Source organism: Tauraco erythrolophus, chromosome 3 (assembly GCF_009769465.1).
Source record: "Tauraco erythrolophus isolate bTauEry1 chromosome 3, bTauEry1.pri, whole genome shotgun sequence".
Classification (NCBI taxonomy): domain Eukaryota; kingdom Metazoa; phylum Chordata; class Aves; order Musophagiformes; family Musophagidae; genus Tauraco; species Tauraco erythrolophus.
The window spans coordinates 93,074,146-93,088,198 of record NC_141467.1 but is presented as its reverse complement, the minus strand read 5'-3'; the positions used below and the strand labels follow the sequence as shown (position 1 = coordinate 93,088,198).

The following is a 14,053-nucleotide window of genomic DNA, read 5'->3' as shown; positions in this document are numbered from 1 at the left end:
GCAATTCACAGCACGGAATTAGCGTGGCTGCCTCCAAGTCCATAGTGCTAACACAAAGCGAGGAAGGGATTAAGAAATGAAGGAGGGAAAAGGCTAAACTCAGATATAAAAGAGGATATATTTTGTGGCCTCTGCGAGTTCACAGTGGTGTTCTTTATAAGCCTAAATGTTTTTGGCAATAATTAAATAGGCAGCAATGAGACACTGCTAATGTTTTGTTATCTGTATGCATTTCAGGACTACAGTAGTAGCAGCTGCTGCCTTTTTGGATGCCTTTCAGAAAGTGGCTGACATGGCTACTAATACACGTGGTAAGCAGATGTGTCAATATTGAGTTAACAGAATGCTGTGTGGTTTATACCAGTTGTCGTTATAAAAAAAAGTCTTAACTCGTTACATTGACAAGCAGATCTGAGAGACATCTGTTAGATGGACTTGCACTTTGAAAAAGTGGCACGTGAAAAAGGAAGTAATCTTTCTTTACCAAAAAAATTATGCTGGAAACCTGTAATTTAAATGTGTCATCAATCATGTGAACACTTCTTAATTACCATTTGAATTATATGTTGATGAATAATATTTTAGAAAGCAAGATTTATTGAAATCTGCATTCACTGATGCTTCTGTACCTTAAGTAAATGTAAAAGGCTTGGTATTCAACTGGTACAAGTAAGTGTAGGGTTGCGGAAGATAGAGCTGATACTAGCTGATGCTATGGCGTTTGGGGTCTGCAAATAGTGATAGCAGTGTGTACTTGTACCTTTGAGGAGAGTCTTTGCTTGTCCTTCCTCGTCTTTAAGTCTGACATTACTGGTCAAAATTAATTTTCATGGACTGTGGGCTTCTCTGGGTGACAGTCTAAGCTTGTTGGTGAGTACGGAGGCCAACATAGTGCAGCTGGCCATCTTTCCAGGCTACTGAGTTGGAAGGAAACAAAAGGCTGCTTCTCTCTGATGTTGGATGCCCAGTGAGCAAGGCGTCGTGTGCAGATGTCACTTCAGCAGTAGGGCATTCCCCATGGTCGCTCTGTCCCCAGGCTCTGCAGAAGAGCAAATTCAAAGTGCACAAATCGCTGCTGAGTGAGTGGCTTTTGGTCACCTCTAGCCTTAGAGGTTTTGTATCATGTTTTTTAAAGTCCTAATGTGTCCTTGGCATTGGACTTGGAAGAAAGGAGCATTGTGAACGTGAAGAGTGTGCGTTTCCATTAGCAGTGTGCAAGCTCAGCCAGACTTCTGTTTCCCTCCATTTCTGGCTAATAGGAGTAGTAGCAGCTGCTGGAGCAAGTATCAAACCATAGAATGACAAGAGGGAACAGTGTTTTTTTCCTTTTTAAAGCTAATATTTACATTCTGATACGAAGTTCCCCATTATATGCATACCTTCTGTAAATTATGGGTAATCTACTCACATAAAATAGTAAAAACTCCAGAAAGCGGAATAAACTAAGGATGACACCTAAGGCAGAACTTAACTTGGATTTCTAATGTGTCTTTCCTTCAAGCATGCTCTTGCTCTCTTCTATTTCTCTTCCTTCCCCCAAAGGGAAAACAAAGTAAACTCTACCAAAATCCTTGAGACTTGTCTTCTGGCTATGCTGGCAGGCTTGTAGAACTTGCATTCACATACCAGAATGACTGAAACTCTCCTGCTCTCTGACAAGAATGGCTTGTGCGGGAATTCGAAGGGTATTTTGCACTTTCTGCTGTGTTATTTGGGACATGTCCAGCAAGTGTCTTGTCTTGTCTCTTATCTCTTCGAACACATCCTTTACAAAAGGAGCTCTGTAAATCCAGGCTTGCCAAATTTGTATAGCTCCTCTGTTCGGTCTTTCTGCCTTCCCTGACTGAAAGGATAGAAGGGAATCTTGTTTTTATTTTAGAAAGTGATGTTCTGGGCAAAGAATCAAAATTCCAAGCTAGTTGGTGGTTCTGATCTGCCTCCCAACCCAACTTCCACTCATGCCCATTCAAGTGTTTATATATAAAGTAGTCTACCGCCTTGGAGCATCTCTGAGATTGCACATTGATCCTGTAACAAATACAAATCCTTCTAGCTTGCTGTGGACAGGAAGAAAAGCCTGGCTCCACTGGAGATGATGGCGAAACACCTTACGAATTACTTAGGGCACGATTTCATAAAAACGTATTTTGCTGTTAGTATAGACAACCATATTCAGAAAACAAAACCAACCAAACTTAGTGTTTTCTTCTCTGAAGTGGAGATTTTAATGGGCTCCCAGTTTTCCCTTTGAGGAGTTACCTAACTTGGAACAATTCTTTGTTAAGTTTTGCCTGTTACATATCCAGTTTATAAAATGATGTGTGTGTTTGTCTAATCAAACACCTGGCTAAGGTTCACACTGGTTAGAGATTTCCCAGTTAACAGGTTAGTTCGTTAGTTAGTTTAGAGAGTTCCCAGTTACCCAAAGTCAGCAAAGTTCATGTTCAACTTCTGGGCATATACGAGGCTCGTGTAGCGCTCTCCATGACAGGCGGCAGGGAGGGTTGCTGTGTTTTACATCGTAATAAGGCTGTTTATCATTGCATGAGCCAAATGCTGTGTCTGGTAACGGTATATGAAAATACTGAGGCAGGGGCTTGTTTCGGAGGGACAGGGTTAGTGCTTGTAGGATGACTGAAGTGTTGTGAAGGTGGGTGCTGCATTTTGTTTGTAATTGCTTACAGTTTTACAGAGAAGTGGCCTGTTATTTTTAAGACCCACTGATCTACCTGATGAAAGCATTTTATAAGTCAGCAGAAGCACTCTCTGGCTACTCTTTAATCTGTTTGCATCAGCATTCGCTTTGAAAGAAGAAAAAGTGTTTACATGGATATACATGTCCACACACATGCAAGAGGTGGTGATTACCTTTGCAGACACTAAATGTTCAAGCACGAGAGCTTATTTTCATCAACTCTAGTCCTTGTTCCAGCTGATCTTTCTCTGCGTCATGTGCCGTTACTGCTGTTCCCAAACACTGGCTTTTCCCTTTTGGTCCATCTTTTTGTGTCATTTACCTCCTCCTAATTCTGCAGTGGTAACGGTGTTTATCTTCATATTCCCATTTGGAGCTCAAATAGAGGGCATAATTTGAGCTCTACCTGTGGCTGAATTAGTCAGATAACCTGTACTGTGAAGTACCCGGTGTTTTGTGGTGGCTCAATACACAGATGAATTCCCGACCAGCGCATTTCAGCTTTTTCTTCTTTCTTTTTTGTCTGTCTGTTTACATACGTATCAACCCGAAGTACTCTTTTTTTCCCCCGAGTTCAGTTCAGTTCCCTCAGTTCAATGCCTTTTGATTTCAGCCTGACAAGGGAAAACACAGGGAAAGTAGTTCTGATGCGTCTGTCACCAAAAGGTTTTATTTCTGTGGGTCTGATCATCTGAAAAACATCATTTTGATGGGAAACTCTGTCAAGTTACGTTGTTAATTCTCTAATAATGCTGGCAGTGCATGCTGTGTTTTGCTGGTACCAGCGATTTTGAAAAACAAAATTCCTTCAAATGTTTTGGCTCTTGAGCATTGACAAGATATATGCTTCTATCTAGCAGTTTGTATTATTCAGGTTACATCTCTTTGGCATACAGCCTGGCAGAACTTGTTAGTCTACCGTGGAATCTGGTACTATTTCTCACTATGACTATTAAAGAGAATACTCACAAAATATCAAATGAAATAGATGCTTCAGGATACCTTTAAACCTCAGTGAAGTTTCATTTTGAGTAGATGTGTGCTTATGAGTTTTAGTTTGGGTTTTTCTGCTATGGCTTCTTTCAATAGCTGAAACTTTGAATGTTTTTATCTGCATCAATTCTAACTGAAGTACGAAAAATATTTGAGTCTGATTTAATTTCATAGCTGTTTACCTGATATTTTGTGCCTTAAAAATTTATTCTCGTATGAAAGCAAGAACTATGTATCCCAAATATAAACATGTATCACACATAAACATATTGTAGGTTGGGTTTTTGAACAGTATGTAAAAGGATGTGTGTAAATTGCTTTGCTTTTTGTATGCTCGTAGTCTTCTGCCTCTGTGACATTTGAATGTCCTTTGTAGATAACTACTGGAATTCAGGAACTTGAAAAAGTAGGTGAGAAGAGTAACTATCCTCCTTGTGTTATGAGGGAGATTAATGTGAAGACGTGCACCCTTCTGTATCTATTTAATACACCGTCAGCAGCTTCCATGGAAAAAAAACTACCCCAGTCTTGCCTTCCTGCATCTTCACAGGTGTAAATTAAAATTTATGGAAAGATGATCTAAAAGCTTTGATTTACCCTGAAGTTTAAAATTGATCTTCAAAGTGAGATTGTTAACGAGGCAGCTGATATCCGCTCTTGTGGGTTTTTTGTTTTTCATTCATATTGAAGGGTTTTACATATACATAGGTGTGTTTGATATTAGCAGATTAGTTAAATCACTTCAAGGTATGTGTCAGTGTATCACACGGCTTTTTCTGGCCAGTCAAATTCCATGGATTGTAATGCTGTTTGAAGTTGCCTGATTTCAACTTGGCAAGTGCTTCTAAAGGTATGTTTTCCCTCCCTTTGGTAACTTTGACATCCGTTGTGCTGGTTGGTACTATTTACATTTTCCATCTCTTTCATTTTACAGATGTCTGAGAGGACTTAAAGGCAATGCAGAGCTACTGACAAGAGTTGCAGGGAATTCCAGTTGAGGGTGCCTGGTGGGCAGAAAGGGTCTGAGGTTGGGGAGGGAAGAGCTGTGTGTGGTCAACCGGCTACAAAGGGACACTGAGCAGACCTGGGAGCAAAACCAGGCTGACCCTGCATGACACAGAGCAGTAGCAGAGTACCAAAACCAGCATAGCCATTTTAATGTTACCCTTTTGAGGAGCAGGATATATTGACCTGGAAGAAGTGCTGCATTGAAGTGTCTGTACTTTTTTCAGGCCCCATTAAACTTTATCAGAAATGTAAATATGGGTTAACGCTTTTACTTACAAAATTAAATCTGGTTAATATCTGTGAGCGTCTGCCTTGGGTAGCTCTTGTACTGCAGTGTTCAGTGACTGCTCTTCATGTTTAATAAAGCTGCTTAAAAGAATACCTCTGCTGCAGATCTGTGTTCCTGGGCAGGCTGCATCCATGTTGCTCCAGATATTGTATGGGTGCTTACTCTGGGTGTTTCATTGTCGTCTTAGCCATGATATAAATGGTGCGCATTGAAGTGGTTTTCCAAGGTGACAAAGTGTTGCAGTGCTGGAATTAGCATCTGTTATCTCCCAAGTAAGTGTGCTTAGGCCTTCTGAACTACTATCTTACTCACTGCAAATAAGGCACAGTGTGACCCTGGGGAGAAATTCTTGGTTCCGCAGCAAAATTTTATGGACAGTACTGCAAGGTGGTTTTTTTATTTATTTTCATGGGAGAAAAAAAAAAAAGAAAAAAGCAAGCCAGAGGAGGGAAAGACACCACAATCTATAGCAGTAGACCTAAAATCTGTGGAACGTTTTGGAAATAAATTCCTGTGCTCCTGGCTATGGACTGGGGAGCTATGATGATGATCTGTACGTAATTTCAGAGTGAAAACAAAGCTGGGCACAAGAGGAAAGGGGTTCTCATTGTCCAATTCTTGTGGTTTTCGGCCTCCTTTTTAACTTCAGATGCTTTTACTCAAATAGTGAAACCTTTGTTTGGGCTTCCTGTCAGTTAAGATAAGACTTGGTAATAAGCACTTATTCGTCCCGTGGAGTCTTTGAAGTAAAATAATACTGTCCAGGCATTTTCTTTGTGGATTTTCGAATACAAAATAATCAGAAGGAAAATTATTTAAATGAACCATTCAGTCTTCCATTATACTTTCATGAAGATGATGCAAAACTCAGGACCAATTCAAAATCGTTGGCAGATGATTTTTGAAGCTGGATGCATATTACACATCTGTTGCATTTTGAGAAGTGGGGTTTGGAAATGCTGCTTACAAGTGCTAAAACTACAAAACTCATTTATAACGGGCAGCGCTGTGTTATTCTGTTTCTATATTCCTGTCGTCTTCTAGACAAGTAGCAAACGGCACACTTGTTGAAAGATAATGGAGTGACACCCTGAGAACTCTGCAGCTGATGTGAGTCCATTTGGCTGGAGCAGTCAAAATGGGATGAACATCTTACATGCCTGAGTTTAGTGGTTATTAATGACTAGATTTTATATTTAGGAAGGGGTTCAAAGGGCTGCTCTGCAGGTAAAACATAACCATTGCCTTTTCTGTGTATTCGTGCATGCATTGCAGCAGAAAGAAAAAATATTTATTTTGGCCTTTTTTTAACTTGAGGTCAAGACGAAATCTAGCCCAGGGTTGTTGGCAACATTTGTGCTGCTTTGATGCTCCTACTTAAGGAGAAATTTCCAGGGCAATAGGTGAAAATAATCACTATAATGACTTACATAGTCAGCTGCCCCTTGGTGCGGTACACAATATGATACATAGGTATTTGCCCTACAACCGAGTATTTTTTTGAGCTTAAGGTGCTTTGCTGAGAGACAAAGTGTTGTTAGGAAAGGGATAAAGCTGCCAGGTGATTGTGTATGCCAGCAGAAAATTTGAATGCAAGACTAACTTCTGTGAAGGAGAAAAATAAAAGGATGAAGGGGAAAGAAGCAAATAAGTTTCTTTAATACTTCATCCAAGGAGTGGGCAGGTATGTCAAGATAGGAGTGGCTGGCCTTTTTTTTAATGACTGAATGTAAATCTACTATCATCTGAATCAGAAATCTTTGGGAGTGTGGGGAGAGGAAACAGCACAGAGTTAATTTTTCATATGCTCAATCTTAGTCGTAGTTCTTCCTTTCCCCTTCCTTACACAGCTGTGTAGGATAGGACATGGTTTTTCTGCAGACTTGGGATGGATGGATTGATTGTTGTTCCCAACTCCATGATAATAACTTTATATCTCTGTGGGCATCTTCACATGGTGCACTTATGCTTCAGTAACTAAATACTGGTTTTGTAGTTCCAAAGAGTTTTCTCAGTCTTAGCAACAGAACCAAACTTTCGATGTCTTAAACATCCAGTTCGGGAAGTAATGAGGATAAATCATAAACAGCTCTGAGAATTTCCTTCGCTTAATTGATTAGGTTAGAAGCAAAGATCCAAAATCATACTTTTGATAATGGCATGTGGATTTGAAAATGGAGGCTGAGATTTTCGTTGGTTTTCCCAGTGTAGCACAGGTTCCTGTGGCAGGAGGTCCTCTTTCAGGCTAATTCAGTCAGCCTTTTGATGGGATAACTTGCTAATTGGCACATAGCAACAGTTCTGTAGTAACCACAACAAAAGAATTGTTGCGGCTTTTATTTTTTTCCTTAATCTGTCACCAGCAGGATAGTAAAGGTATCTGAAGATCTGTTTCTGTTGCATTTTATTTAGTATCTTACTTATTTGCCATGAGACAGAAGGGGAGGTGGTGAGTGGTGTGGGTGGAGAATTAAAAAAATCAGTTCAGACTAAGCTAGATTCCCTGTAGAGTAGAGTAGTGCTTCTTACCTTGTGGACCTTGCCCATAACGTACTGCGGAGGCAGCAGAGCAGTTGCTGTGCTTCTGCTGCCTCATCCCGTATGCCTTACAGCTGTCTTTAAATGTAGGTTCAGCAGTTGTCCTCTTGTTGGTCACCTCAGAAGCAGCTTCCAAGAAGAGATAATGTGTGGTGAAGGATGGGGTTGGTGCTGTTAACTGGCTTCATGCAAACTCACCAGACGACTAGGGAGGTGAGCATGGACCTGGCCAGAGTCCAGGCAGTCACCTCAACCTCATTGCACCCTGGTCCACAGGTCCCTTGAACCACTTGGGGCATTTCTTTGTATCAGCAAGGCAATTTGTGCGAAGGCTGTGGTATAAAAATGTGTGCTTTGACTTGGGATGTCTTCTCCAACTCCCCAAGTCTATTTCTACCCTGACTGGACAGAAATGTTTGTTTCTAATGGCGTAAGAGATATACTAAAAGTCAAATTACAGTCTCCAGCAGACTACTGTTGAGTGGAGCGTCCAGAACAATGGAGCTCTGTCTAATCAATATCAAAAGCATTAACAAAAGTCATTAGTAAAAGCACCAGTGACATTTGCATTGTCTAATGGGTTTTTTTTTTCTCTCCATAACACAGTCTGCTTCCCAGAAGGGTGCTCCTCCACGGGCTTTTGGAGGTGTCAGGACAGTAGATCGTATATGTTCACTCCGCGTGTGTCCATGCAAACTAGCGTTCCTACTGCCAGGTGATGTACTCGGTGATATGATTCATCTCATGTTTGCATACCTGCTGCTTCCAGGGAAGCAGTGCATGCTCATTGTAATAATGAGGTCTTGCTTAAAAATAGACCAGCTTCCTTCATTTTCTTGTCCTTCTGTTTGCTCGATGATTTGTTGGGTGCTGCCAGCACAAATGTTTGTCCCTGTTGCTGTGCAAGCTGTTCACCCCTTCCCTCCTCCCTTACATGTTAGTTTCTTCAGTGAAGCAGTTGCCTGCTCTTTTCTTCCCTGGCCGAGGTAGCAAAACTTGCACCATTCAGGCTTACGGGCTCATTTAGAGAGGTAGAAAGGAGTCCCTGCTGGTTTTTGAAGTTCTCTAGAAAATTAGCGTCTGTCCAGGACAAGAAGTGCGTTATGCTCTGCATCTTCCTCTTCCCCTCCCGTGCCTGATGAAGTTCAACCTGTAGAACTGCTTCTGAAAGTTAAAATAATGTAATTACCTCGCTGTTGCACTTCAGGGCTCAGAGCTCTCCTCTTATCTTTGTGCTTTCTGCAGTGGTTTTTCCTACAAATTAATCTGTGACCTGCCCTCTATTTGAGTTGCTTTTCTGGACAGGGTGGAGAAGGAAAGGAGGATGGGCTGTTTTCAAAGGAGCTCTGGGTTGTGTGTGACCTGACAGTATTTCCCGTGAAATGTTTGGACTCTGTGTACTTACATTTATGTATGCTTAAATCTTTCTACTGCTTTGCAGTTTTGTTTTTATTGTTGTTTTCACCTGGACTTCTTGCATATAAAACCGAGTATGTTTTCTGATCTAATGCAGCCGTTGAAAAATGCTGCAACCCTTGCAGCAGCCATCCCAGCACAGGTGTTGTGGAAACCACTTCAAAACTAATAGCAGTGGCAATTGTGTGTGTGGGAGGGGAGGAGAGCACGTTCATCTGCAGCGTGATGGTGTCACGGGATAGAAGAGCTCTGGGTTTCTACAATCAGCCTCTGCAATTGTTGTGAAATTCTCCTCTCCTGCAGCATTTATTACTATGTAAAATTGAAATCTGCATGATTTCCTGCTGTGAGTGCCTGTGCCAAGGGACTGGTTTCTATAGTAACTAATATCAAGGAGCTGGCTGGGACTTTGCTTCAAAGCTGATGTGAGCATATTTCGCAGTTCGATGCAATCCTGTACGAGTATTTGATTGATGACAAACAAGGCGTTGGGGGGGGTTGTGGCTGCCATCGCTACAGTAGTAGCGCGTGCACCTTGGCATGTATGTTGCGGTCTAAAATTAGGCATTTTGAAAAATGTGGGAGTTGAAGGTGAGGTATAAGAAGGGGTCCATTTTTTTTTTTTTTTCCTCTTCTTTTCCCTGACAGAGAGCTGCTGAATGGAAATGCTGAAGAATACACTGATTGGTGTTTGTTGTGTTCTGGCATCACTTCAGCCCACCTTGGAGTGAAACATAAGCCTAGGAACTGGGTCCATTTTCTCCCAAGAGTAACAGCCATTGCTGTTGCCACTATCTTATTTTGAAGCAGAACTGGTGTTTGTTCTGCTGAGCATGATAAATAGTGCTGTCAGTGTGGTTTCATCTGCAGGACCAGTTTCTGCCCTCACTTAGGCCCAGGCAAACCTACTAAATGTATTTGTTTTGCAGGGTTAAGCAGGGAAGGAGATAGAGAGGGTTGAAGCTTGACTTGTAGATTGTAGGCTTTGAGGGTGCCAGGCAATATGGAAAGCCTGGTTTGCGCGGTTTGCAAGTAGTCCAGAAAGGCATAGTGAGACTCAGTGCATGAAAATGAAAATTAATCTTCCATTTAGGGTCACTTTCAAAGTAAAACTTACATCATATGAAAGAGAGAGGGAAGGAGTGCAGACCAGTTGTCTCTGGACAGAAATTGGACCTAGGCAGGCAGCAATACTTTTGCTGTCTTCCTCCTCTTGTCCCTGGAGCTCCCCAGAATTGTTTTGAGGCCAAGCTTGAACTGTAAAGTAAGCTTATGGCATTGATCAGATAGTCTGAAGTGTGAAGATCTCTTTGCGTATGACTGAAGGTCAGTTTTCATGGCTGTGCTAGAAAAGGAGGGGTGTATGAGCATGTTCTCCCCCTGCTTCTTTCCCAAGCCCTTTTCCCCCAAAAGCCAAGCATCTTCCAGGAGAGGGTGAAGGTGTGTGTCTCGTGCATGTGTGTGCGCACACACACACCTGGTTAAGTGAGAAGTGCCATTTGCTCAGCCAGCTCAAGAGGAGCCCTTTACTGGTTTGATGTTTGGGGATGCTGGAGGAAACTGAGGAAGGAGAGAGTAGAGCGGAAGAAATGGATGGAGGACCAAGAGGAGCTGCATGTGTTGTGCTGGGAATATTTAGGGGAGATCAGGTACATATTCATGAAGAGATGAAGTTTCTTATATTAAAAACAAAATCTATTCAGAGAGGTCATCTTTTATATTCACTGTTTACGTAGGTAAGTCCATAGTAAAAAGCATTACAGGGATTAAAAATTGTTACTGGATTAAGCCGATTGCATCAAGAGAGTAGAATAATGATGTGTTTGAATAATCTGAGGTAATTTATCACTGAGATATGACTAGATTAACAGTGTGAGAAGCAGGATTGGAAACTGTAATTCAAGAATATAGTGACTGATGTTGCTGAGAAATCATCTTCATCTACATACTTGTGTAGAAGAAGAAAAATCTCCCTTTCTTGCAAGCGGGTGCTAAGCAGAGAGCTACAATGAGGTCTTAGAATAAGAATGTGTTATATTTGCACAATACAGAGATGCAAGTTTGGAGCATTGAGTTGTTATAAGTGTACTTTGGATTTAATTTGTTTATTAAATACTTGGAGTGCATATTGTGATACATTATCCCTGTTTTTAGTGCTGTTTCGTTTTCTGCTAGTTTGCAAAATCACAGGAGTCCAATAGAGCACATCTCCTTTTGATGCTGTTGTGAGTGTGTATTCATTTTAAATCTAGGTGATCTTGCATGAGGAATAGCAGCTCAGTGTGAGTGTTAGTCACTGGTTCAAAGGTAAAAAGTTCACATGTAGCTCTTCTGTAGCTCCTGTTAAGGTAGGAGTCTTGGTTATGAAGATAGTCAAGGGAATGTTTGTGCCATTAAGCTAAAATTTAGCTTGCTGCTGGGGAAATGAGTGCTGTCACCGAGTACGTACTGTGATGCAAAGCCCTCTCCAGACTGTGCAGTTCTAATGCACTGTGTGCATTCAGGATGGATAATTGATTTAGACTTAACAGGTTTTAATCTTTCATTGTAAACTTGAGGCTGGCCTTAGTAGGAGCTACAAAATCCATGTTTCTCGAGCTGCATTTTAATAAGGGTTTTAACTGTTCTCTGTGAAGTGGTTGTCTGTTTTCAGACACTTGTAGTTCTTCACAATGTATTTTCTGTGTTGGTGACCTTACTAATTTAACATGGCGTCCAAATTGAGGAGTGGGAGAATAAGCTTGGTGTATGTTCCCAACAAGGGTGGAAGTGCATCTACAGAGGCAGTGAAGAGGGTGGTTGAGATGTTACTGTAGGGTGACTTTATGCGCAGCCTAACTGAACTTAAAGTTAAGATGTGGATGTTTTAAAACAAGTGTACTTGTTAGAATAAAGCTTTTTTGTTAAGGCTTTATATTAGACTTAATGGGTTCTCTCACAGGAAAAAAGCTAATGCCTTCAAAAGTGAATCCAACCACCCATCTGCCCATCATGAATATTGCCAAGGGATTTTTTTAACCGGAGTAGCCAGAGGTCTGTCCTGTGCTCTGTGAAAAGGTGCCTTAATGGAGGCTAAAACGTGGTCAGGTTAAACAGTACAACTATTCAGTATCCTTTCCAAAGCTCCCTGTCTCTAATGTGCTCTTCTACCTGTTGCCTAATCTGTTGAAAACGGTCAGAATTTCACCCTCTCTACATCTCAGTTTTTGAGGTCATGGTAATGGTGGATAAAGCAATGTATGTTTTTGCGTTAATGCTTAACTTCCGTTTGCTTCAAGTTAGTCCCAGTTTGGTTCCGAGTTGTTTTCGTGTGTGTTTTTTGTCAAAAAAAAAAAAAAAGCTGGACTCAAAATTTGTGTCCTCTAGGTCTACAAAGAAGGTGAAGGATGTATGAATAGCTTTCTTCTCTCACTTTCTTTAAGAAAAAAGGTCTCTCGGATGAAACGCATTCAGCTTGTAAAAAGCTTCTTATGACCAGTGGGAGCAAACATTAAACATTAATGATAGAGCTTTAAGTTGCATGGAAACAAACTGGGGCAAGTCAGTTCGTTTTACCTTTGATTCACTGCTTCCAACAGTTACAGAGAGAAAAGGTTGAAGGGACAGAAGGCAAATAAGAGTCTCTTCCTTTAGCTCTTTCTTGTAATGACATATTTTTGCCCCAAACAATAGTTTAATTATGTAGATGTGCAGGATTTATAATTTCCAAGTATAACTTTTTTTTTTGTTGTTTTTTAAAGCAAGCAATGTGATAACAGCGATTTACATAATCAGAATGGTTTCTACCTTAAAGGAGATTTAGTTCTTGTTAATGGGAGAATAAAATAAAAAACTTCCAGGAATAGTCCTGGATTGTAGAGGTTTGAACATCCCCTGGGATGGAGGTGTGAAGTGGCAATTTGACCACAAGACTTGGATGTCAGACATTGCCAGGCGCATCTGTTTTGTATGACCTATTTATAGCAATGAGAATTTCTTCTGGTCTTAATATCTACGAAGTTTGTGCAACTTAATTATCTGTTGTTTTGGAGATCTAACATGAGATGCCATGTGACTACATCAAAAATACAGGGTCTAGAATTCCTGCTACCTATTTATTTATTTATTAGTAAAAACTCTGGAGTACCTGGTTTTCCAGAGTTTTGCGAGTGTGTCTAGATTTCCTTGTCTTGTTCAGTTAGTTCTGCTTTGCAGAGGGCAGTGCTTGTTTTTATTGGAAAGAGGCTTACCTGTGGTTTTTTATTTTCAACTTCTGTGGGTTTCCGTGCTTTTTTCTTTCGTTCTGTGGCACTCCATGTTTCCTGCAGCATTTTCAGCATATTTTCATTAAGTTGGATGACTCAGAAACATGTAACTTGAAGAATAGCCTGGTTTTGCAAGAGGACGGTAATAACAAGAGATGAACAGTGTGCAATATTGATTGTTGGAATGGGGCTAGGCCTAGCTGCAGTTCTGTTACTCTTTCTTGATTCCCGAAAACCTCAGGTGCTCTTCTAACACCTAGAGACCTTTCTCAGTGGTTGTATAGGAAAGATTAAGGCGGACAAACTTGTTTGTGCCATTTAAAGAAGGCGTCAAACTAGACAATCCTGAAAGCCTTGTTTTTAAAGCTCCACTTCCCTGGCCATATTAGTTCAGGTTTTAATTACATGATATTAAGATTTCTTAAACGCAGTATATTTGGACGAAGACCTTTCCATGCAGCAATGAACACTTCGCTTGGAATAATTTACCTCTTTTTTTTGTTTGTTTTCTGTTGACTTGTTTTAGATTTCAATTCTGTAGGTAGAGCTGCAGCTCTTTTTAGGATATTTAAAAAAGGTCTAGAGGGAGTTTGCTTTGTGAGAAGAGTTGTCAGAGCCATCTCACTAATTTAAGCTACAATGAATACCATTTTAATATTTTTATAAGGCTATTTGTAGACCCGGTTATGCTGGAGGAAGAGTAGGAGTAGAGTTGCTTTGGCAGTAACATTGAGGGAACAGCATCCTTAGATAGGATGAATATGCTCTCAATATAGCTTACCAGTTAATTAAATCTGTTGGGGAATGTTTCTGTGAAAGTGCTGAACAGTGATGACCTCATATGATTTAAATATCAGTGAATCATCTTAG

General features: G+C 40.7%; 1 protein-coding gene across 13 annotated transcripts in view; it reads left to right on the top strand.

Moving 5' to 3' along the window:
- MTSS1 (MTSS I-BAR domain containing 1) overlaps nt 1-14,053 on the top strand; it is a 127,487-nt gene that overhangs the window by 20,087 nt on the left and 93,347 nt on the right. For all 13 annotated transcript variants that reach the window (XM_086608840.1, XM_086608838.1, XM_086608829.1 and 10 more), the window contains exon 3: nt 238-311. In XM_086608840.1, the coding sequence (XP_086464966.1) occupies nt 238-311 (74 nt within the window). The remainder of the gene's footprint in view (nt 1-237; nt 312-14,053) is intronic.